This window comes from Leishmania donovani, chromosome 25 (genome assembly GCF_000227135.1).
Source record: "Leishmania donovani BPK282A1 complete genome, chromosome 25".
Lineage (NCBI taxonomy): Eukaryota > Euglenozoa > Kinetoplastea > Trypanosomatida > Trypanosomatidae > Leishmania > Leishmania donovani.
Window position 1 is genome coordinate 773634 of NC_018252.1, and position 23087 is coordinate 796720.

Sequence of the window (23087 nt, forward strand, 5' to 3'; positions counted from 1 at the left end):
GGCGGACACAGACATGTGTCGCCTCGGTACGTGAGGCGCTCTGTTCGTACTATCCATCCTCCATCCGACGGTTGCCTGCCACACCTTTTCTCCCTCTCCCATATACCAGAGAGAGAGAAGGGGACACACGAGGCCATTCCATCAGTTGTCGCCGTCCTCGACGCTTGCATCGCCGTGGCCATCAACACTTGCGAGGCCGTCGCTGTCCACCGCGGTCGCCGTGCCACAGCCACCAACGTCGTCCTCATCACTATCGACTTCGTCCGTGTCTTCCGAGGCAGAGCTCGACGACGAGAGCAGTCCACAGCACCGCAGACACGTTACATAGTAGCAAGACCGCCTCGGCTCCACCTCCTCCTCCTCCATCCCAGCGTAGGTGTCACGGATGTGCAGCAATCGGGCCCCGGACGCGTCCATCTCAAGGTAGCGCGGGTCGAGGCAGTCGAAGCAGAAGGAGCGAGGGCACGCGTCGCACATGAAGATGGCGCCATCGGCCGCCTGCTGCTTGCCACACAAAAAGCATTCATGCCGCGGGCACGACCAGAAGCGCTTCACCGCCTCCCCCGGCCTCGGCGGCCGCTCGCCGATACAGGCGGCGTGGTAAGCCTTCGGGCACACCATGCAGTGCAGCAGCGGCTCCATTGGATACATGATGCCACCGCAGCAGAAGCAGCTGTGCGTCTGCTTGGGCGGCGAGGCAAGTCCACGGCCACCGCCACGGATTCCCGCGGTAGCCGCAGCGCCTTGCAGACCTTTTTTCACCACACGTAGGAGGTCCTTCACCATCGCGTCCGCCGCCGTTTGGCTAGCGCTACTGTTGCTGCCCTCTGCCCCGTCGGAGGGGCGCAGTAAAGTCGGTGAAGAAACAGAGGATCCGTCGGTCTGCTGCTTCGCGTGTTGCTTTTCGTCGAGCTGCTGAAACATTTCGCGAATGTCGTCCGCGGTGATGCACGGGGTATTGGCGCCGTCGTCGGCACAGCGGCCGCGCCCACGCGCGCCGTGACGCTGGCCTCCTTCGACGATGAAGTCGCCGAGGTACGCCTTGCGGGCTGCAATGTCGCGGATATGCTCCTCGATGGTGCCTTGCAGGCACAACCGGTATACGTGCACGGTGCGTGTTTGACCGATGCGGTGCGCCCGGTCCGCTGCCTGCCGATCAAGCTGCGGGTTGAAGTGTGCGTCGAAGAGAATCACCGTGTCAGCGCCGGTGAGGGTGACGCCGACGCCCCCGGCGGTGGTGGTGACCAGAAAGAGAAAGCACGAGGAGGCGGGGTGGTTGTAGCGCAACATCGACAGCTCCCGCTCGACTCGGTTGCAGCTGCCGTCAAGCCGCTCGTAGCTGTGGCCGCGCAGGTGGCACATGGCTTCGAGCAGATCCAGCGTTGTGGTGAAGTTCGAGAAGATCAGGCAGCGGTGTCCTTGTGCCTTCAGCTGCGGCAGCAGCGTGTCGAGGTAGCGCATCTTGGCGCTGGGGTCGATGAGGTGCGCCGCGTCCATGGGCACTCCGGCAGCTCGCATGCGTTTCTCGGCTGACTCCTGCGACCCGTGCGTGCGCCCCTTGTCCGCCAGCAGACGCAGCGCCAGTGGGTGGTTGCACACGGCCCTCTGGTGGCTGAGGTGGCCATGCAGTTGATGGCCAGTGCTACTTTCCTGCAGAGCGTGTGCTGTCAGCAAGGAGAGCAGCTGCAGCTGTATGTCGGTCGGCACCAGCTTCGTCAGCGGCTCATCCACGCGAGGCGGGATGCCGAGCTCCATGTCTGCCTTGGTGCGGCGCAGCATGATGTACTGCAGCACCTTGGCACACTCCTCCGCCTGCCGCACCGGGTCGCGCGCTCGTGGATCGTAGGAGGCCATGAGCCAGGGGTAGAGAAAGCTCATCAGACTCCACACTTCCTGCACGTTGTTGTGCACTGGCGTGCCCGTCACCGCGACCCGGTAGCATGCTGTGAGCTTCCGTGACGCGGACGTGATGGCCGTGTCGTGCGCCTTGAGCACGTGCGCCTCGTCCACCACGACCGTCACCCACGCGCGCTTACGGAAGAAGCGCTTATCGAGGTGGAGGAGCGCCGGCGTCGTCACGAATACGGCGTGGCGGTTGTGGCGGCCGGAGCTGATGGCGGCGCGTGTACGGCGCTCACCGTGGTACTTCAACACCCGCAGCTGCGGTGCCCACCGCGCCAGCTCACGCGTCCAGCTCGTCAGTGTGGAAAGAGGGGCGACGATGAGGTGTGGACCGTCGATGTTGTGCAGCTGCTTCAGGGTGTGTAGGAAGGCGGACACCTGCGCAGTCTTGCCGAGGCCCATGTCATCACCGAGGATAGCTGACATGCCGCGATGGAAGTGGCTCAGGAGGAACTGCACGCCCTCCACCTGGTAGGAGCGCAGCGCGCACCCCGGCAGGGCTCCCACTGTCTCGCTCGTAATGGACAGCGGCGCGGCGTGCAGCACCGGCCGCAGCGCATCGTCGGCGGCGATGCGGTCCAGTGCGCGGTCCTTGAAGAAGGGCTCGAAGGCGGCGAAAAGGTCGGCACTGTGGTGCAGCTCCCACTCCAGCTGGCGTTGGAAGTAACGTGCGATGGTCTCTCGCGTCGCTGAGGACGACGTTTGCCAGGCGAGGCTACCCACCGCACACGCACTGGAGGTGCCCACGACGCCGTTGCTAACTTGCCCAGGTGACGACGACGACAACGGCGGCGAGGGGGCCTGCTGCGCACGAGCCACGTCCTCCAGCATGGCGTCCGCCTCGCGCACCTGCTTTGCCTTCTGCGAGCCCAGCAGTAGCTCGAGTTCATCATCGGCGTCCTCCGAGGCTGCGCGGCATGTGAGGAGCCTCTTTGCCGCCGGCGCGTCCATCGCCGACTGAGACGGAGCGGGAGAGGACGATATCCCCACTGCCGCCTCGCGAGACCTCTTCAATGACGGTGCACGCTGGTGTGTGCTCACCGACGATGCGGTGACGGTCATCCTCTCCGTTGCACCAGCGTCCGACTTTCGCTGACGCCGGTAACACAGGTCGCCGGCTGCGTTCGGTGAGACGCACGAAGGCTGAACCTGCGCTTCGGCCGCGTCCTCGGGTGATTGACCTCCACCCTGCGAAGGCGTGTGGCCCTCTACTTCGCTGAACTGCTTCGACGAGGTGGCGGTGGTTGGTGCCACCGGCACACAAACCCCGGCGGCGGCGGCGGAGGAGGGCGTGACTTCCTCCAACTTGCCTCCTATTGCGCTCCGGCCGCTGCCCTTCTGCAGGAACTTGGCGAAGTAGTTGTCAAGGTTCATTATGTGTGTGTGGGGGGTGGGTGGGTGGGTGGATGGGTGCGGGGAAGGGGGCTAAAGATCTTCCGTGCGCTGGGCTGCGTGCTGATGAACACGCCGACACGATGAGCAGCGTGATTGGGCGCTGCGTTTGGGAGGAAGGCGAAGTGAGGCCACAAGAGAGAAGGCAGGTCAGCACGCACAGACACAATGTCTTGCTTCTCCTATGGAATAATACCGGACTGGATGCGCTCCGGGAGTGGACGTGGGCGTGGGGGCGTTGCAGCGGTATGAGGCGAAGAGGCGAGAGGAATCCAAGATGCGCGTTGGCCGTCATGAGGAAGGGAGAGAGACACGAAAATGAAGAGGGGGGGAGGCGAGGCGCAACGGGCGCGCGCGTGTTGGACTACCATCGCGCCAGGCCTAGCAGAGCCGAGGAGAGACGGAGAGCCTCCTGTGTATTATGCAGCACGAAGGGAGCAGCGTTGAGCGCACACGATGGGTGCGCACCCGCCACGGCGATCACCGAGGGACTGTCACTGCGGAAGATGCCGGGAGGGAGCAAAGAGCAAGGCGTCCACCCTCGCTGCCGCCTCTTAGAAGCGACTTCGCCTCTTGCGCCTTCTGAAGATTTTTTTGTTTGCCTGCTGCCCTGTAATTCGAGGTGCCCATGTTAGGGTAGTGGGCACCTTATGTAGCTGCGCAGCAGCGCACACTCTCACTCTTACTCTCACCTTGTACCTGTGTATGCGTGGGAGCCTGTGCTTCTGCGGAAAAGCGCCGAGAGCACGCCCCTCAACATTCACTCATGCCTCACCCCCCTCGTGAGCGCACCGACAGCGCTGCATGTTTGCCTCATCACCATCACGACCGTCACTGGCCTCCTCCTCTCTTCCCTTCTCTGCCTCTCTCGCCTATGGGTGGCCTCCACACGCTTCATGGTGCGCGCACCGAGACAGAACAAGAGGCAGGTAGGGACCGGCCTTGTTCGCTATCAACGCCGACATCGCTGCCACCATCATTGGGAGCCGACACGAGCGCACATCCACGTCCACATGTGTCGGTCCGCTTTACCAGCTCGTGTTGTTGTTCAGTTCTTCGCGTGTACTCACGCGGCTCAGGAGAACAGTGATGTCATCCGGCTTGCCGCCCTTGGCGTCAGTTTGCCCGAACCTACGCAGCATCGAGGCCCACGGCGAGTTGGTATCCGGGTTCACGGAGGTCTTGTAGGCGTCGGTGATGATGCGCTGCGCGACACGATAGGGGTCCACGTACTCGATCTTCGCGTCCAAGATGCCACTGAGGAAGAAGCCCACAAGCGGGATCTTGGCGATGGGGCTCTCCTCCACCTTGCCAATCCACCCGGCGTCCGCGGCGAGCTCGGAGTTGAAGCGATTGTCGAAGAGGCCGTCGGTGCCCATCACAATAACGTCGCCCTCTTGCACCGGCACCGACTCGCGAACACAGTCCTGCACGCGGTCAGAGAACGCGCGCCCTACCATCGACCGCGGCAGCACTGCCAGCTGGAACGGCGCGTTGAAGCCGTGCACCTTCTCGTGTACGCGGAAGTACATGTCGCGGTTGCGCACCACCATCACGCCGCTGTCGCCGAGGTTCGCCACGTCGAGCCTGTGGCTGCCGTCATCCTCTTTGCGCAGAGTTGCCACACAAGCCGTGCTGCTGCCCACCTTGACAATGCCGTCCTTCACTACTTTGGTGTAGGCGGCATCAAGGATCTTCTCTGGGTCGCGCTCGCCACGGTGCGTCTCCGCAAACAGCTTCGCGTTCTCCATCAACGCGTTGGCAAACAAGGAGGGGTCGACGCCCTCAGAGCGCCAGCCGCCGACACCGTCGGCAACGCCGATGACCTTGTAGTTGTTCGCTACGAAGAAGCTATCTTCGCCGCAGTCAAGCTCGATGAAGCTCGCGCGCTTGCGCCAGCTCACCGACTGTCGCCGCTTGCGCTCGTCCGTGTCGCTGCGGTACATCTTCTGCGGCGTCGGCTTCGCCTTGCAGAAGGCCCAGCTCTGCAGCACCAGCTCTGTCGGGTCCTTCTCATCCTCCGGGGCCTCATCCGGCGGCGTGCCCCACGAGTTCACGTCGTTGTCGTTGGCCTGTGCCAGCGCCTGCGCGCTTGGCTGGCCGCTCGGCGTTAGCGGTACACTGTGACGGGCACCCATCGTTGTGCGCGTGTGCACGAGTGGAGGTGGTGGGAGGGAGGGAACGAGAGTAGGGACAGACTGCTGATCGCTCACGGGCACGCAATGCTGTCGGAGCAATACTGACTTGCTGTCTGATGCGACTCACGTCGTTCTCGAGGATGGAACACGTATCCTTCACACGCAAGACGGGCAGACACGCAGTCTGCCACACCAACGATGCACTTGATATCCATCGAAGAGGCGTTACTCAAGGGAGGGAGAGGGAAGAAGGGAGGGAGAGGCGCGGAAACTTAAGGAGGGCAGCAGCGGGAGCACACACACACACACACAGCGAGAGCGAGCAAGACGAGAAGAAGGGGGAGGAGGTACTGCTTCCTTCGTTTGCCTTCGTGGCAGGTGCAGTTCTACACCGTATGTGTCTCGGTTGGGAGGGGGAGGAGAAGTCGTGGTGGTGGGTGAGGGGTCATCAGAGACATGGCAGAGGGAGGGCCTTGAAGGGGGCCCTCACATGCGTACCCAGCCGGTGCGTGAGTGAAAAGCATGAGAGAAACGCACAGAGGGGCGAAGAGAACAAGCAGGGACGATGACATCGAGAAAGAGAGCAGAATGCACGTACACAAGGAAAGCCGCCATCATTCATGTGCGCACGGACCTTCCACATCCTCCCATCCCCGTAGTTACTGCCCCCCCATCCCACATCCTCTCACGGATCATCCGTGAGGATGTGCGACTCCGGCACACCCGCAGAGACAAGTGCCTCGGTGCAGTCATTCACAAATTTCTGCGGGCCACACACGTACGCCAGCGGCATGTCTGCGCCGAAGTACTTCTGGACAGCTGCGGAAACATTCGCCGGTCGTATGCGGGAACGGTGAGTGATGGTGGTGACGGGGCAGGAGTTCGGTGGCGACGATTCAGCGCTTGTGCGCTGCTCCTGACCAGCATCCGTGCTCGGGGTGATGAAGAGCTCCATCACGTACGTTTTGACTGGCTTCCTCGCCCCGCTTCCGCCGCTGGTCTTCTCGGCCGTGCCCAGCGCTGAGCGAGGGAACTCTCGTTGCCACCGCCCGAACTGCTCCAGCTTCGGCACCGTCTCCAGAGTGCGGTTCGAGTGAAGATGCACCACGTGCAGCGGCTCCGCACTCTCCACGTAGAGCGAGTCGCCGAGAGAGGCGTTCAGGAAAGCATAGGCCGGTGTCACGCCGATCCCGGCCGTCAGCCACAGCACCCTGCCGCCCACTCTGCGAATGGTGTCATGGTGGCGGGCGAAGGTGAAGGTGCCGCCGACGCGAGCGATGGGCAGCGGCGCGTTCAGCGAATGCTCGTGCAGCCACGCGCTGCCACTCGCCTGCGTGTCGGTGCAGGCGGCCTTCACGATGATGCTGAAGAGACTGCCGTTGTGATTCATGTCACAGATGGTCCAGCGGCGTCGCATCAGTTCGCCTGCTGTGGCTGCGGGGGCGGAAGAGGAGAGAAGATCCGCAGCTTGGCCGTCGCTGCCATTGGCTGGGCGTCTCTCCTTGATTGGGAGCTCAAGCTCCACGTACTCACCAAGCTCCGCATGCCGGAGCAGGGGGCCCGCGTGGTGGACGAAGTCAAACTGCCGCACTTGTGGGCAGACGTCGGTGATGGCAACACAGGAGACCATAGGGCGCGTTGTGGGGCTGCTGCAGCTGCTGCCGAGGGATGCCATCTCGTGGGGCCGCGTCTTCTGTGCGTTGTCGAGTGAGTTGACGCCTCGGGTGCCGGTGTTGCCGCCGGCTTTAGCAAGCGAGCCCATGTGCTGAAAGACTTGGCCGCTGCGCAGTTCGACGCCGGCATGGCTGTGAATGCCTGGCGCACGCAGGCCGCGACCTCCGCCGTCGACCGGCAGGCTCATGGGCCTCTCCCGGTTCGCCAGCTCCATGGAAGCATACGCGTCGCTTTCCAGTGTGGGGCCACTGAGGTCCACCCGCACATAAACATCCTCGGCCTCATCCACCTCGACCTTGTGGACACGCTGCTTGCAGCCCTTTGATCGGACCGCGTGCTTTGGCTTCCCGCCAGCAGGGCTCAACTCGACGCCCAAGTAGAGTCCCTCGCCGGTGTCCAGCGCGATCTTGTAGCTGTGCCACGGGCATATAATGCATGGGTGGCCGCCCATCTCTTCGATGTCCCCAAGCAGCAGCGGCCCGCCATGGTGGTAACACGCGTTGTCGATTGCGTAGAGCTCATTACGATAGCACACGACGGCGATGTTGCGTGTGCCGCAGCGGACAAGCTGACGGGAGCCGTTCGTGAAGTGCAAGCGCTTGCCCACGTACACTCGATCGGGCGCCGAGCTTGCAGACATGACAGTGCCGAATAACGGCAGGAGTGTGTGTGCGTGTGTACAAGGGGTAGTGAAAAGGGGAGGGAGGGCGGCAGGGACTTCTGAGCAAACAGAGGAGGTGGAGGGTACGCCGACAGTTGCACACACGGGATGTGCGAGGTGGGAGGAGAGGGGGAGGGGGAGGGACAGAGAGGGGCGACGCGCAGGCACACGCACACGTGACGTGATCAGCAGGAGGGAAGAGGGACTGAAAGCCGTGGTGACACGCGGAGGCGCCGTTGTGCGGGCGCTTGGCCGAGTGGGCAGCCGTGTGGATAGGTGTGGGTGCGTCTTATCTACGACTCGGAGAGAGGGCGGGGGAAGCAAGGACGGAGATGAATTTGAAAGAGAAGAGGCACCCGCGCTGGGACCACGGCGGGTGCTGGGGGTGGGCGGAAGGGCAGTCATCACCTGGGAGCCGACGACCGCGCTGATACCTCTATCAAGGTATGCCGCTGCGGAGAAGGGGGAGGGGATGGACTGTGGCAGCTGCTGTGAAAGATGCCGCGCGCTCAAACACTGACTCACAGAGGAAGAAGAGCGCTAGCTCGCTTCCATCTTCGTGTGCGTGCACTTGCGAGCAGCACGCGTCTATACCCCTCTCTGCTTGTCGCTTGTCGCTCCCTCTGTGTCGTTGCTTTTATACACGGCAAGCAAGGCATTTCTTATCCCTCTATGCGGGGCTGCGTGTACGGATGCGTGTGCCACCGCTTCCATCGGTGGTGGGAGAGGGGCGCGCCGATGTGCGAGAGAGCGGAAGCGGTGAAGGCTGTCTTCTCGTTGCCTTCCCTCTCACTAACAGCTCCGCTGCACCTATTGCAACGAGCAGCTTCGGCCGACTTGCGATGCTTCCGCTCACTTGCTCTGAATCGACCTCACATGCGCCTTCAGTGTAAGGGTGTGCATATGTAGACCACTCCCTTGCTCAGTCGCCGCGAAGGAAAGGGCTGCGCCGTCCGCCTCACCTGCAGGCGAGTATGCGTACACGGAGACGGGTCATCCACTACCTCCTCCCCCTCCGTCAGCCGCTCAAACACAACGACCAGCTCGCAGCGCTACGGCTCTCTCCTTCCTCCTCCCTCATCGTCGCTTCATTGCCTCATGACTGCAGCGGCTCTGCACACTACTCGAAATCTCCGCCACAAACGGAAACGCCCCCCCCCCCACCACACACATGCAGGCACAGAAGGGCGCCATTACGCACCCCCGCCCTCTTTCTGTCACTCCCCCTCCCACCATCACTGCCAGTGTCTTTGTATCTCAACAAACGCGCCAGAGAGCGGAGAGGACGCGCGGGAGTGGGGAGAGGGCAGAAAACACACAAAGGGAGAACGGAAGAGGAACAGAGAGCCGCAACGCTCTCACGCGCCCTTCAAGGAGAACTTCTGCTTCTCGGCACTCTCCACCACGCGCTCGCGGTAGAGGCCCTTGCGCCGCTTAATGCGCTCCAAAAGCTGCTCCGCAATGTTTTTGGTCGCCACCTCGGCACCGTGCTCCTCGAATTCTTCCTTCGTTGTGGGCACAAAGTACGGATCGGCGTCGATGACCTCCCAGTGACTCATCTGCAGCTGCGCCGTCGAGGCGCCTTGCGTCTGTACGCGCAGCTCGTCCTGCAAGCCGAACGCCTCAACAGCCGGTAGCCAGCAGCGGATGTAGAAGAGGTCGCTGCCCTCGTTCGGCACCTCCTCGACGATCTCAGAGCGGCGGCGGTTCAGTGAGGCGTAGATCTTGCCCTGGGTAAAGCCGGAGGAGTACACGGTGCACTCGTACACGGGCTCGACAAGACGGCGAGGGTGCAGCTTCATCGCAGCGCGGCACGCCTCCCGCACGCTGGGCAGAACCATGCCGCCGGAGATGTCCGAGTCTGCGTCCACAAAGATGTTCGTCACCACAAAAGCCACCCCGTACAAGGGCTCCTGTGCCATCGGCCCGCTCTCGCAGGCGGCCTGGAAGCCTGCCACGATGGACTCTTTCCAGTCCTGCAGCGTCGTCCAGCATGCCACTGGATCCACAGTGCCGTCGAAGTTGGCGAGCAGCACTGCTCCAAGGAAGCCGAGCCGAGACGGGCCGCTGGCGACGACGCCATTCTTGACATCCGCAGAAAAGCGCTTGTGCCCTGACAGGGCGGCCACTGCCTGCCGCAGAAGCTGCGGGTTATTGCCGCTGTTCTTCCCGTCTTCTTTGATCAGCTCGAGCACCTCGGTCGGCAGCGGCCGCGCTTGGAGGGTGATGTAGAAGGCGCCGTCCATGAGCGACGCGGTGTGCGGCTTCGGCTTGGCGCTCAGGTTGCTCACAATGGTTTCGCGAAAGGATACGAGCGGCTCCGAGGCGACCACCTCCACCTGTGCAAACGTGTCGATGAGGTCCTTGAGGCAGCGCTCTGCGTGAACTTCGCCTGCTGTGCCGATCACGTGCTCACCGGTTGGCAGCATGCTCACCTCCACCTGCGGGTCGACTTTGTAGAGCAGCCGCAGGCCCCGCTCCAGCTCCTGCAAGTTTCTTGGGTCCTTCGGGAAGACGGAGAGCCGCACTATCGAGGTGCTCTGCAGTACAAGCGGCTTGAAGGGCGGCATGCTAGGCACGCTGCTGATGGTGGCGTACTTGGTGATGTACGAGGTGAGACCGCCGACACCGCAGAGGAAGCCAGCGCTCACCTCCGACGTCTCCTCAAGACCGGTGCCGCGGAAGAGATAGACGCTGCCTACCGTCGCCTCCACCACCACGCCATCGCTGTGGACATACACTGGCTGCCCGGCGCGCAGGCGCCCGCTGTAGACGCGCCCGAACCCAATGAAGGCGCCATCGTGGTTCTCCACGGAGCCGACGGCGCGACCGACGAGGTATTGTGTGTCGATTAGCTTGCAGACGTACACAATGCACGGCGCCTCCGGGGACTGATCGCAGTTCATGAGCGCCTCCTTCAGCTCCGCGGGGGTGTCGGCCTCGAAGCCCGGGACGAGAGAAGGCAGGCGGCGCCGCTGCAAGGTGATCGGGGAGTCGAGTCTCGTGCAAACCGTGTCGAGCACACAGGGGGCGAGGGGCATCCATATCGAGAGCAGCGCCTTCAGCTTGCGGCGCGGGTCGTGGCGCGGGTTGTTCCACTTGCTCTCGGCAATCTTCAGCTTCTCGGACAACTGCTTCTGCCGCTCCTCACTCGCGTTGTCACCGAGAAATGCGTCGTAGAGCTGCCAGATGGGTTCGAGCATGAGCTGCACAGCCAAGGGCAGCTGCCCCGCTTTCTTCGGCTTCGGGCTCACGGTCTTGGTCTTGGGGTCAAAGTAGTGCTCCCCCCAGAGAGCCTCCGCGAGGTTGTGCAGCGGCACCTTGTCCTTGTACAGCCTCACGAAAAAGTCCACGCCAACGGCCCAGCCGTCGTAGCAGCTGCAGAAAAGGACGTTGCCCTTGGATGGGTCGAACCACACGTCGTCGCTGGGGTCCTCGCGCTTCATGTCCTGATCCATCTCCTGTATCTTCATCTGGTTCGCATAGGATGCCAAGATGGCGTTGCAGATCTCGATGATGCTGCGCAGGCGCAGGTATGCCTCCTCCGCAGTGTACTGCTGCGTTGTCACGAGCAAGTCGATCTTGTTCAGCACGAGGCACATCGACAGCCCCTCCTGGTAGGTGTGGCGCAGGATGGACGACGTCTGCTGGGTGACGCCATCCACGACGTCGACGATGACGACGGCGCCGTCGCACAGACGCATCGCCGTGGACACTTCGCACGAGAAGTCGATGTGCCCGGGGGAGTCGACGAGGTTCAGCACGTGGCTCTTGCCAGCGTAGGCGTGGTGCAGCGCGATAGAGCTGGCCTTCATGGTTATGCAACGCTCCTGCTCATCAGGCCGGGAGTCGAGCAGCCGCACCTCACCCGCCAGCTGCGGGGAAAGGATGCCGTTGCTGGCGACGAGGTAGTCGCTGAGGGTGGTCTTGCCATGATCCACGTGGGCGACCATGCAGAAGTTGCGGATGTTCTCCGGCTTTTCGCTCAGTTTCTGCGCAGCATCTGCCATGCTAACGCTCATGATACGGGGATGATAAAGCGCGTACGGTTACGTGCGGCTATGTGTGTGCGTGTGTATGTGTGTGTGTGGGGGGGGGGAACGCCGCGAGACTGTCGCCGCGGCAGTGGTGAGCTCTCTTTTTTTGTGTAAGTCTTGGCGCGTGTGGCGAACCGTGGAGGTGTGCACGTGCATTGAGTGGATACAGAGAGATGTATGTGCGCGTGTGTGTGTATGACACACCTGTGCAGACACACTCACACTAACACTCACTCAGACAGTGGAGTGCAACTGCGTCATGCGTGCATGTATGCGCGTGCAGAGGCGGAGAGGCACAATGATGCGAGAAAACACCGCGAAGAGGACAGAACGGAAGGCGAGAAGATGCATCAGAAGTGTAGCAGGGGTTTGCTGCGATTCGCACAGCTTCCCTCATCCTCCTTGTCCCCCTCTCTTTCTGCCACCCGGCGACGCCCATACATCGTTTGGCATGTGCACACACACGTTTGGGTGTGTTGCAAGTGGAGGAGGGAAGGGGCGGATAGCGGTGGTAGCAGGCTCCTGCGCTCATTCCTTGAGAACTGCTATCACCGCATACACATGCGAATGCTGCCGTAGGGCGATGAAGAACGGGAAACGGCGACTGTTCTGTGTAGACCACGCCATGTACCGCCACATGCGCACACAGACAGGCACCAGTCAAGGTAATGCCGACAACCTCTCGGCAGCCGCTTCCGTTTGAATGTTTGCTTTCGTGTACGTCCTACTACTACTACAACGAGGTCAGGGGAGGGGGTGCCGGCGACGCACACGCGCCGCTCTCTTGGTCATGCAGCCTTGTAACGGGACGCCTTCTTGTTTTGGCGCACTCTCGCCGTGTTCGACTTCCCACCGTTACTGCACCGGCTGGCCTCTGTCCTCCTCGCCGCCGTACGCGTTCCTCAAGCACCCCGAGTGAGGGGCGCACAAAGACACAGCGCCAGACAAGTGCTTACAGGCTGGAGAGGGAAGAGGGGGAGGTCGGAGAGAAGGGGCAGAGCTACGAGAGGGGCAACAAGTGCGCGCGCGATGGCGGATGGTACCTGGGGCGCTGGAAATCATGTCAGCGCCGGCCTGGGGGGCATGCGTCCCTCCTTGTCTCTCACTCCATCTCGCCCTCTCTCCATTCTTCTGAACGAATCTGCGTCTGTGATTAGCTGGGCCGCTCGCACTTTAGAACTTCTCGGGCTGGTTCTTGGGCAGCATCACGAAGAAGCCGTCGGAGCCGGTCTCGCCCGAGTAAGACTTTTCCTTCGGCATCAGGAAGTACAGGTAGATCAACATGACGAAGTACCCCACGCCCTGCACGTACTTCTTGCGCGACTGGATCTCGATAAGGTCGGTCGTCGACACATCCCACGGCTTCTTTGTGTGATGCTGGTAGTACTTCGCCTCCGGTGCTGGCATCTTGTCCACCTTCACGTCGATCGGCTGGAAGTATGTCCAGGGCATGTACGAATCGTAGATGGCCGTGTTCGGCTCCGGGAACGGCGAGGAGGAGCGGATGCCGCGCTCGTTCATCGGGAAGGCGTTCTGGATGTCGGACATGTTGTTGTTGTCACCACCCGTGTGGAAAGTTGGGCCGTTGCCTACGAGCGCCCTGCGAGTGGCCGCGATGGCGCACGCGGACGTCTTGCGCATCATTGTATCGGAATGGAAAAAAAAGCGAAGAGAAAAGGGCGAAGGGGGCGGCGGTGCGAGGGACAGTCAAGCGTGCGCGATAAGCGGACACTGTGAAGCGTCGGTGTGGGAGAGACGTGTTTTGGGAAGGAGGAGAGGGCGCAAGTGCGTGAGCTCTTTGGTGTGTTGAGAGGAGAAGGCGGGGCGTGTGTGAATGAGGGATGTGTTGCACAAGGGCGTCAGCGGCAGCACAAGCAGCGGCGGCGGGAGAGTGCCCATACAGACACCATGGGAGAAAGGGAGGAGAAGTGCAAGGGGTGGGAAAAGAGGGAGGGGGGAAAGTGGAGCAGCACAACAACGCACGTCTGCCACTGTCTGTATGCAACGGAACAAGATGAGCACAGCGGTAGGTGTAGTCGGCTGTGCGCCACTGCAGACGGCGGCATCAGGCACAGAGCACGCACGCACACCATACATGAAAGGCGGCTCCGTTCGAAAAAGGATGGAGTGAGGGAGAGAATTACGAAAACGCTGACGCTGAGAGGAGCAGGGTGAGGAGAGGGAGACACATGGGCGCAAGCGCGTACACGCGACAAGGCAACTTGTTCTCCGTGCCGCCTCATGAGCGTGCTCAGACTTCGGTGTCGGCAATGATGCTGCCAAGACGCCCGTTAAAAAATGCGAGACATGAGAGGGGGTGAGCCGACCGGAGCGAGAGGGAGTGGGTGCAGGCGGATGGCGCAGATACTGCCCGTGCGGTCCCCCTTTTCTCAACCGCCCGCGCATGTAAATCGGAGGGAGGGGGCAAGAGCGGCACACACGCGTACGAGACCACATTAGCGATGCGCGCCGAGAGCGCCATCATTGGTGCTCTCCACGCGCCGGCTTTTGTGGCAATCCGGTGTTGCCCTTCAGCCGCGCGAGGGCCAGCAAACGGCGCAGCAGATCCGCCAGCCAAGCCTCGGTCACACCAGCCTGGCTGTTTGCGTGCACGCCCTCAATTTCCACCTCGAAGCTTGGGCACTGTTGGCCGTCGGCGCCGACGCGCGTAAAGGCGTACTCAAAGGACTCTGCCGTTGCTGTCCACCGCCGCTTGCGACGAACGTACCCTTGCGGCTTTACAGCAGGCGCACTCGTTGCTGCCTTGGGCACCTCTGTGCTGATGGAGACACGAACGTCGTACGGGCAGCCCGGCACGAGCACCTCGATGTTGCACAGCCGCCTCTTCGCTATGCACCCGACAAACGATTCTGACCCGTCTTCGGCAACGACGTACGTGTAGCGGCCAGTCTTCGTAATGACATCCTCCGTCACGGACTGCTGGAACGGCAAGGCCTCCGCCTCTTCCGCAACATGTGCCTTCATCCTGGCGAAGTCTTCCGCGCTCACACCGACTTGAATGCGACGACGTCCGTCTTCCACAATACGCGGTGCATCGCGTGATGGAATTAATGTAGGGGTAGCGCCAACAGGGGCCTTCTGCGTGTTCTCACGTGCTCGCTTCTGAGGCTGGCCGATGCTACAAAGTCGCGCCTCAACCTCGATGTGCGGCTCTGACAAGAAGGGCTTCAGACGAGCGAGGAGCGACGCCGCTACTTCGAATAACGGATGTGGATCAAGAGAAGCCTCAGCATGGCCTGGAGACCTAGATGCGGCCTCCGCTGCGGTCGCTGGCGCAGTTGGTGTTGCCGAGGCTGGTACATTAGCTGCCTCTAGAGGCGACGGAGTACGAGGAGCTGACATGCTATCGCCCTTGGCTCACTGCTCTACTTCCTGTGTCTGTATAGTGTGGCGACAGGATAGCACTTGGCAGGCACGCCTACACCCGATACTCTCACGCACGCGCGTCCCACACGTGTGTGTGTGTGTGCTCGCGAGAGAGAGAGAGCGAGGCGTAATATACCAAGCAAGATGGGAGGGAGGGAGAAGCAATGGAGCGTGGCAAATGAGCTGCTTCCAGCTCACGAGAGACCGTGAGAGGTAGGCTTCTCAACGACTGCCACCGTCGCCAGAAAGCTCCTCGCTGGCGCACAAGGCAGCAGCGCATCGGCTTCTTCACCAAGGAGAGGTGGTGGTAATGCTAGGGGCGGGGGTGGGGGCACCGTCAGTCTGTGAACACCCTTTTCAGATTTGCGTAGGCAAGTGTACGTCACCGTGACGAGGGAGGTGCACTGCACAGTGCGCCGCTAGGCGCGGCGAGCGCACCCACACATGCACGCACACACACTGGCAACGATATATGAATGTACCCAACCACCAAGGGTGGCATCATCACTTCTTTGCGTGTTTTCCGTATCCCCACGCCTCGCTCACATACGCACACGGGGAAGCGCAGCGGCCAGCAATGAAGAGCACAGCAGCAGCAGCAGCAGCAGCTCTCACCTTCCACCCCTACACAGAGAGAGACGTGCACAGTCGCACACGCTTTTCATCAGAGCGGACGGCTGCGTTTGCGCCGCAGGAGAGGGCACTCGGACCGCGAGTGTCCCGTTTCGTTGCAGAAGTTACAGTAGGAGTACGCTGACCCGTGCGCCGTCGCGTGCGGCACCGCGTTTGACGAGGCGGCCGCCTGCATCTCGCTCAGCCGCTCCGTCATGTGTGCCACCTGGCGGGTGTGGTCGCGAGCCCGCTCTTCGGCAGTTTTGCGTGACTCTAGCGCCGCCGGCAGGACTTCGGCGAGGAGCCGCGCTGCATCCACGTGCTTGGGGTCGAGCTTGACACACTTGGTCAGCGCGTCGTACGCGTCGCCAACCTTCTTGAGCTTCGCCTTTGCAGCACCGAGCCGGTAGAAACCACGGGCGTACGTGTCATCCGCCTTGATCGCCTCCAGCGCGTCATCGGCGCTCTCCTCGATGCGCTCAGCGCGGAAGTACGCGGCGCTGCGATTGCTCAGCAGCGTTGCCTTCTCCCTCGAGGTGCCGGTAGAGGGGAATAAATCGAGCGCCTTTCCGAAGTGTCGAATGGCCTCTAGATAGCTCGTCTTCTGCATGGCCTCCATCGCGCGCTCAAGGCTCTTCTCGTAGTAATAGGCGTCCTTCGCCTCTGCGCTTGCCACCCCGCGGCCAGCCTGCACGAGTGCGTGACAGCGCTGGGCCCCGTCCACATACGTGGAGTTATTTGCATCCAGCCTGCTGGCCACCGAGTAGTAGAAGGAAGCCTCGCTGTAACGCTTCAGACCCTCTTCGGCGGCTGCGACGCGGCCGTGCGCCTTGGCATTGCCGGGCTGCAAGCTGATGACCTCCCGCGCAACCTTGCTCGACATCTCATAGTTCTTGAGTGCCGCGTAACAGGCACTGATGTTGTTGAGCGCGCGCGCTCGCACCTCCGCTGTTGCCCCATCCAACGCCTCTATCACGGAGTACACGCTGATCGCCTCGTGGTACTTGCCCGCGCTGAAGAGCGCACCGGCCCTCTTAAACTCAGCCTCGTCGGACATGCACGTGCACCCTTCAAGAACAAGGCGATGCCACTGTGAGACGGGCGGACAACGCACGCATGCCAGTAAAAGTGCGCATAGGCGCGAGGGGGAGGGTGAGAGCGAATATGACGAAAAGAGCAAATGAGAGAAAGCGATGCTCGGTTCGGTGGGGTGGGATGGTGGAGAGAACACGGAAGGGTTTTGCGCAGCCGGGGGCCCTCCGTGCTTCCTGCATCCCTAGCTACACAGGTAACGTAACGCCTTGATTTCTGTGTGTGTGTGTGTGTGTGTTCATGATAGCACACTTGCACACTTATGACTTGCGGCCCTGCACCCTTTCCGAGAAACGAGAGAAAAGGGCAGGGAAGGGCAACGATAGGCAGCGTCGACCGCACTGCACCTCCTCGACCTCGTCCTCCAACATCCACGCACAGCTTGGCGTGCCGTCGACGACAGACGCGCAGATGATGCATCATTTGTCACTGGGGTCCAGCCACCGGACTGAAAGAGAGGCGTTTTGTACTTCGCTTTTTCTTTGGTTGCTGTGAAGCTTCACGTGGTGTCGGCGTTGCTGCTCGCACGGCAGCCTCCCGTACGATTGAAATGCCGTGGCAGGGTGCTCGCCCTTCCACGCACGCCCCCCCCCCCCACACACACATACGCAGGCAGTGCACCCTCACCGAAGATGTCCGGGCCGCAGCAGCCATTACCACACCGTGGCAGTAGCAGCACAAGGCTCCTTGTGCCCAGTCGGCCATCTCCACGACTCGACACCTCCCTCTCCCTAGAGCGGCTTACCCAGAAAGATAATCACACTGATGAGCACGATAAGGATGACGCAAAGTACTGCATACGTTATCAGACGAGACTTGCCAAGCCTCTCGATCATGCGCTGCAACTTCCGTCTCATGCTTGCCATCTTCGCCTCGTTCTTCGCTGCCTTATTCATGCGTTGCTGCATTCTCTCCTGCGTGCCGAGCTGGTGTTGAATGGCCTGCGCGTTCTCATCGACGCGCTGCACACCAAACTAGATCCTTTCAAGTGCCGCATCGATGCGCTGCGTTTCTTCGACGAAGTCGCAAATTTATTCGTCTTGGGCGACGTTGAAGCCGCTGCCGCTGCCCAAGCCCGCGGATTTGCCGTAGAGTGCACGGGTGACTTCCTGTATGGCGGTAGCCTGCGCCTGCAGCTTGCCCAGCAACTCTACTTGTCATTCCATGCCATCCGGTCCGTGTAAAACACCCCTACGCGGAGTTGCGCTGATACGCAGTCCACAGGTCACGCTGCTTCACCGGTAGCAGCTTCAGCATCTCGCGGGCCAGCTCGACCTCCTTCGATACCTCGGCGTCCAGCTCCTTCGAGAGCGGGTTCTTCTCATAGAAGTCAATGGCGCGACTGTAGGCCTTGCACGACACGCCGATGCCGTCATACTCCTCCTTCGGGGTGCGGTATGCGTAGCTGAGCTGCACCTGGGCACGACGCATCAGGGCCCTGAAGAAGGGCACGCGTGAGTCCTCTTCCAGCACATCTGGAATGGCATGCGTCGTGGGATGGCGCCATGTTTCGCAGAAGCGTTCGTAGTACCCCAACGTCTTGCGCACCACTGCGTTGAACGCATTGTTGGTGAGCGGCTTCTCATCGGGCTGTGGTTGTTTGCGCTGCTGTACCCGCAGCCGCATCTGGTCCTCGTAGAGAGAGCCGAGGTCGTACAACAGCTGTCGCACTACCACTGGGTATGCGTTGAAGCTGAGCTGATCTGGAAACTCTTCGAGTAGGTGTGCCTGCCGCTGCATCATGGCGATGCGGCGTGCCCGATTCGGCTCAAATAACTGCAGCGCAGCGTACAGCTGCACCATATCACGCGCAATGTCGATGTGCTCGGTGCAAAACGACTCAAAGGGACGGCACGCCTGCGCCTCCTGCAGCCACTTGATTCCTTCCTTAAAGCACTCGCGCGCCTCATCGAAGGTGATGATAGGCGGCTGGGGCTGCAGCGGCGGCATCCCAGGGAAGTCACGCCAAGATTTCTCCAGCTGCGCGAGCATGCCATCCTTCTCGCTGTCTGGCTCACCACCTGTGAGGAGTCTACCATAGTGGTGCAGGCGATGAAGATAGAAACGACCAAAGGCCCACGCGACCAGTCCCTTGGACTCCTCTGGCTCCTCGCTGGCCGGCATCATCTTCTGCCCGGCAACGAGGCAGTGAAACGCCTTGTCGTAGGCGAAGTAGCTGCTGTAGAATCCGCTGAGCTGAAGCGCGTTGGTAGCCCACGATTTCCGGTTGAACTCCTGCTTGCTCAGAAGCTGGTAGTGCAAGGTACGATGGCAGTACTGGGAGGCGGTGGCAGCGTTCTGCTGTGCGGTGTGCAGCTGTGCCATGAAGAAGAGCGTAGCGGTGTAGCTGCTGTCCATGTAGAAGCGCAGGAGTATCGGCGCCGCGCGGTCAGCCGAGATCTCGCCAGTGCGGAGGGTGCCGTCTTCGCTGACGGGCACCTCTGCAATGTCGCAGTGGGCTGGCTGGCCTTCCCACCAAGCAGCCCACTCGTTGTACAGGGCCTCTGCTCGGTCTAGCACCGTCTTGGCTTTGCCCAGGTCCGCTTTCGAAAAGTAAAAACCGAGTGCGTTGTGCACGGCCATGTACCCCACGCACCCTGGATACCCAGAAGACGCTGCAACTGTGCACTCGGCTGAGGTGGTGTTGAGAATGGCATCCTGCTCCACCGCCTGCACGTTGCGAACGGCATCGATGGATGGCAACGCGGCCGTCACGCACCACTGCATCACCTGATAAGCACGGCAAACCTCCTTGTAGCCTTCCTCTTCCTCCTCTACCTCCATCATTGTCGTGCCGATGAGCACAAGGCATCGGCACAGTTGCTCAAGCGCGCGCGATGAGGCCTCGTCGCGGTAGACATTAACGATCGTGTCACGCAGCTGCTCCGCTTGGTGGCGCGCCTCGAACTTCGGCTCAAAGATGTTAGAGGCAGGTCCCTCGCTGGCGTTGAGTACCTTGATTGCCTCGAAGGCGGCGTGGAAGTTAAGCTCGTCCATTCACCGACGGAGACGAGCGAGGAGATAATTGACGCGTCTGCGGCGGAGGTGATGCGGTTTGATGGAGATGATAGAGAGAAGGAGGGAGGCGGGGCCGGGAGGGGTGGGTGGGTAGAGCCTCGAGAAAGAGGGGAGGGGGGGGGGACAACTCTATTGTGGCTCTGCGACCTCTTCGTTCTTGGGGTGTGTATGTGCGGATAGACGCAGTGAAGAGAGAGGGAGTCGCGGTATGCAAGCATTTTCGGGGAGGATTCGATGCGCAGTCGGGATGAACTCACACCGCATCTCACCAAGCCGCCCAGTCATGTTCTCTAGGGAGGAGGAGGGTGGGGGATTGCCACGGTCCCATGCAGCAACGCTCTGCTCCAGTGCCGCGACGTCACGGAGAGAAGAAGTGTACGACGTATGTGCAACATCGAGTGCCCTGCATGTGTGCGGGTTTGTGGACTCTCGCACACGCGGATGGTGCATAGCATTGTCATCCTTTTCACGCAACGCTCAGCTTAGCGTCTTCAGCACACGCAGCCGTGACTCGGGTTTCGTCCTCTCTCCACGCCTTCGCACTTGAATGCCGTCGATGTGTCGCTGTTGTGCGCATAGGTGTACGCACGTGCGCGTGTGTAATGCGGACCGCCACGCACACACGCACGCGTGACCGCTTAATGGTGACTTAGCAACAGATGTTCAATAATCTGCTTGGCGTATATCTGACTTCTCCACCACGGTGCTGCCGTCATTCGATACGACTGGGAAACTCCGACGAGGGGGCGAGCCCAGGGGAAGACGAAGAGAGATAGAGGTAAGAATAAAAAAAGGGAGTGGCCCGGCCCGTCTGCATGGGTGAGTGCCAGTAGGGCGTGACAGAGCAGGCGAGAGGGGTGGGGAATGAAGAACGAATCTAGTGTGCGCACCTGGAAAAGGGACGTCTAATAGAACGGCCGCCGGCGAGACTGTTGCACAGCCTATGAAGCGCTTTCATAGCAATCACACAGCTGCTGGTGGCAGTTTTTTAACATGCACGGAGGCGGTGTCAGTGGTAGTAGGACACCGCAGGTACAACGTCACCGCTCCTCGATTGACCATCGTTCTCCCCTCCCTCCATGCCCAGCTGCTGCACTCTCCGCCTCCCTCTTCGGCACACCTGACCACCCGTCAATCGACACAGACACGCATATTATTCATCCTTACCCGATCTTTCCCCCCATCCTCGAACTTTAGGTGAAACAGGGATACACATTGAGTGAGACATCGTCTACCAGCCCGTCTCGTCCTCGTTCTCCTCCGCAACGGCGGCGCCACCCCTGTCCTCGAAGTTATCGAGATCGAGGCCGCTCTGCGTAACAGGCGCTTTCTCTACCGGCTTCGGCTTTGCCTTCGCCGCGCGCTTGAGCTCCTCGCGCAGACGGTGTACCCTGTCCGCCTCCTCGTTCAGGAGATGCGTGCTCGTCAGGTGGTTGGTCAAGCGCTGAAAAACTTCGACGATTAGCTTGTCGTAGTGGGCGGAGTTGGAAAAGGACGTGAGGCGGTCTGCAATCATGGTGCCTACCCGGTCAACATCCGCGTCAGAAGTCAGCTTATGGTTCCCAATCAGCTCCTCCGAATCTCCTCCGGAGAGAAGAGCACTACCCGAGGCGATGTCGTTGGCCACCTGCCGCATGTCTGCCATTGCGCGCTCCACATCCTCTGGCACTGCCTCCTCCTCCTCTTCCTTCTTCACCGGGGCACGCGTGGCCAGCTTCTTTTCCAAACGGGCTTGTCGAGCTGCCTCCTCGGCGACGGCCCTCTGCTCCTCCTCTGCGGCCTCGGCTTCCCAGTCATCCGCGGCGTCGTCGTACTCGTCATCCTCATATCCGTAGTTGCTGTGCACATCATCTTCGTGGTAGTCGTCCATGATGCTCTGCTAAAGACTGGGAGTAGGAGAGGTTTGCGTTGGTGGGTAAGAGATGTCGCCACAGCTGCGTTGTTGTTGTTCTCTTGATGCGTGAGAGACGATGCTCAGCGCAGATCCTGTGTGCGTGGTGCGGGACTTAGTGTGTGTGTGTGTGTGTGTGTGTGTGTGTTTGTGTATGCGTGTGAAGGGACGGTGGTCAGGAGAAAGAGGACAAGGGACAGAGTGAAAGAAAGTGGAACAAACGGCATAATCACAAGGAACGCGGTTCAGCGCCTCGTGCAATGAGGCCTCAGCCTCAGTGCGAAGAGAGGGGAAAAGGGGGGGGGGCGGGCGGCAACCAGCGAAGGAAAGGGCAGTGGTGTTAGTGTGGTACGACTGAAAGCCGCGACCGTGCTCTCTGTATGCTATCTCACCTCTACACATCCACGCTCCTGCGCCTTCGCACTCCTTTCCTCTAACGCTATCCTTCTTCACAAGGCGACGTTGCATCCCATCCATTCTCCTTGCACTTGCCATACACGTCTCCAACACACAAACACACCGAAGTGCACACACAGACAGCGACTCGCACATACATACCAATCTATATATATAGAGAGAGATGTATGGTATGTCTGCGCGAGTCGGAGTTGATTCAGTCCTGCCCTGCACACTCTTCTGTTTTCTCTCTCGGCCCTCTGCCCTCGTCATTCCGACTCCTGTGGCACGCGTGTACGCCAACGTAAACAAAACGGAGCCAATATTCAAAGGAGAGGCGTAATGGAGGCAGGGGCGGCGGTGACATGGGTACATCAGGAGGCATAGACATCCCACATGAGACAACATCACTCGACACGACGTACAAAACAAAACAAGAAATAACACATAGAATAATGGGGGCGAGAAGTGCACGCCAGAACAGGAAAGTAACAGAGATGCCCAGCCCCTCCTCCGCCACCGCACACACAGCACACCGCGCATACGTCCACATCGTTCCTACTTCGTGGCGAAGAGCTCAGCCATGTGCTTGCCAAGGTGCGCCGGCGAGTCGGAGATGGTCACGCCGGCGGCGCGCAGCGCATCCTTCTTGCCCTTCGCGGTGCCCATCCCGCCAGAGACGATAGCACCGGCGTGGCCCATGCGGCGGCCCGGCGGCGCAGTCGCCCCGCCGATGAAGGACACGATCGGCTTCTTGATCGGGCTGTTCTTGATGAAGTCCGCCGCTTCCTCCTCCGCCGTGCCGCCGATCTCGCCAATCAGTATGATGCCCTCCGTCTCGGGGTCGTTCAGGAACAGCCTCAGGCAGTCCACCATGTTTGTGCCGT

At 61.0% G+C, this 23087-nt stretch overlaps 9 protein-coding genes across 9 annotated transcripts; all 9 read right to left on the reverse strand.

The window, feature by feature from the left end:
- Window positions 1–141: 141 nt before the first annotated feature.
- Window positions 142–3276, reverse strand: LDBPK_252130 (helicase-like protein, putative; the record flags this gene model as incomplete). The annotated part of the gene is made up of 1 exon (XM_003861495.1): window positions 142–3276. The coding sequence occupies one exon, from the start codon at window positions 3274–3276 to the stop codon at window positions 142–144; it is 3135 nt and encodes a 1044-aa protein (XP_003861543.1).
- Window positions 3277–4322: 1046 nt separating this feature from the next.
- On the reverse strand, window positions 4323–5432 carry LDBPK_252140 (hypothetical protein, conserved; the record flags this gene model as incomplete). Its single annotated transcript, XM_003861496.1, has 1 exon — window positions 4323–5432. The coding sequence occupies one exon, from the start codon at window positions 5430–5432 to the stop codon at window positions 4323–4325; it is 1110 nt and encodes a 369-aa protein (XP_003861544.1).
- A 685-nt stretch (window positions 5433–6117) lies between these two features.
- Window positions 6118–7746, reverse strand: LDBPK_252150 (hypothetical protein, conserved; the record flags this gene model as incomplete). The annotated part of the gene is made up of 1 exon (XM_003861497.1): window positions 6118–7746. The coding sequence occupies one exon, from the start codon at window positions 7744–7746 to the stop codon at window positions 6118–6120; it is 1629 nt and encodes a 542-aa protein (XP_003861545.1).
- Window positions 7747–9125: 1379 nt separating this feature from the next.
- LDBPK_252160 (elongation factor 2-like protein) lies at window positions 9126–11789 on the reverse strand (the record flags this gene model as incomplete). Its single annotated transcript, XM_003861498.1, has 1 exon — window positions 9126–11789. One exon carries the CDS (start codon window positions 11787–11789, stop codon window positions 9126–9128), a length of 2664 nt encoding a protein of 887 aa, XP_003861546.1.
- A 1188-nt stretch (window positions 11790–12977) lies between these two features.
- On the reverse strand, window positions 12978–13448 carry LDBPK_252170 (hypothetical protein, conserved; the record flags this gene model as incomplete). Its single annotated transcript, XM_003861499.1, has 1 exon — window positions 12978–13448. One exon carries the CDS (start codon window positions 13446–13448, stop codon window positions 12978–12980), a length of 471 nt encoding a protein of 156 aa, XP_003861547.1.
- An 837-nt stretch (window positions 13449–14285) lies between these two features.
- Window positions 14286–15167, reverse strand: LDBPK_252180 (RNA triphosphatase, putative; the record flags this gene model as incomplete). Its single annotated transcript, XM_003861500.1, has 1 exon — window positions 14286–15167. One exon carries the CDS (start codon window positions 15165–15167, stop codon window positions 14286–14288), a length of 882 nt encoding a protein of 293 aa, XP_003861548.1.
- A 688-nt stretch (window positions 15168–15855) lies between these two features.
- On the reverse strand, window positions 15856–16860 carry LDBPK_252190 (hypothetical protein, conserved; the record flags this gene model as incomplete). The annotated part of the gene is made up of 1 exon (XM_003861501.1): window positions 15856–16860. The coding sequence occupies one exon, from the start codon at window positions 16858–16860 to the stop codon at window positions 15856–15858; it is 1005 nt and encodes a 334-aa protein (XP_003861549.1).
- A 1226-nt stretch (window positions 16861–18086) lies between these two features.
- Window positions 18087–19892, reverse strand: LDBPK_252200 (hypothetical protein, conserved; the record flags this gene model as incomplete). Its single annotated transcript, XM_003861502.1, has 1 exon — window positions 18087–19892. The coding sequence occupies one exon, from the start codon at window positions 19890–19892 to the stop codon at window positions 18087–18089; it is 1806 nt and encodes a 601-aa protein (XP_003861550.1).
- Window positions 19893–21144: 1252 nt separating this feature from the next.
- Window positions 21145–21783, reverse strand: LDBPK_252210 (hypothetical protein, conserved; the record flags this gene model as incomplete). The annotated part of the gene is made up of 1 exon (XM_003861503.1): window positions 21145–21783. One exon carries the CDS (start codon window positions 21781–21783, stop codon window positions 21145–21147), a length of 639 nt encoding a protein of 212 aa, XP_003861551.1.
- Between the last annotated feature and the right edge of the window lie 1304 nt (window positions 21784–23087).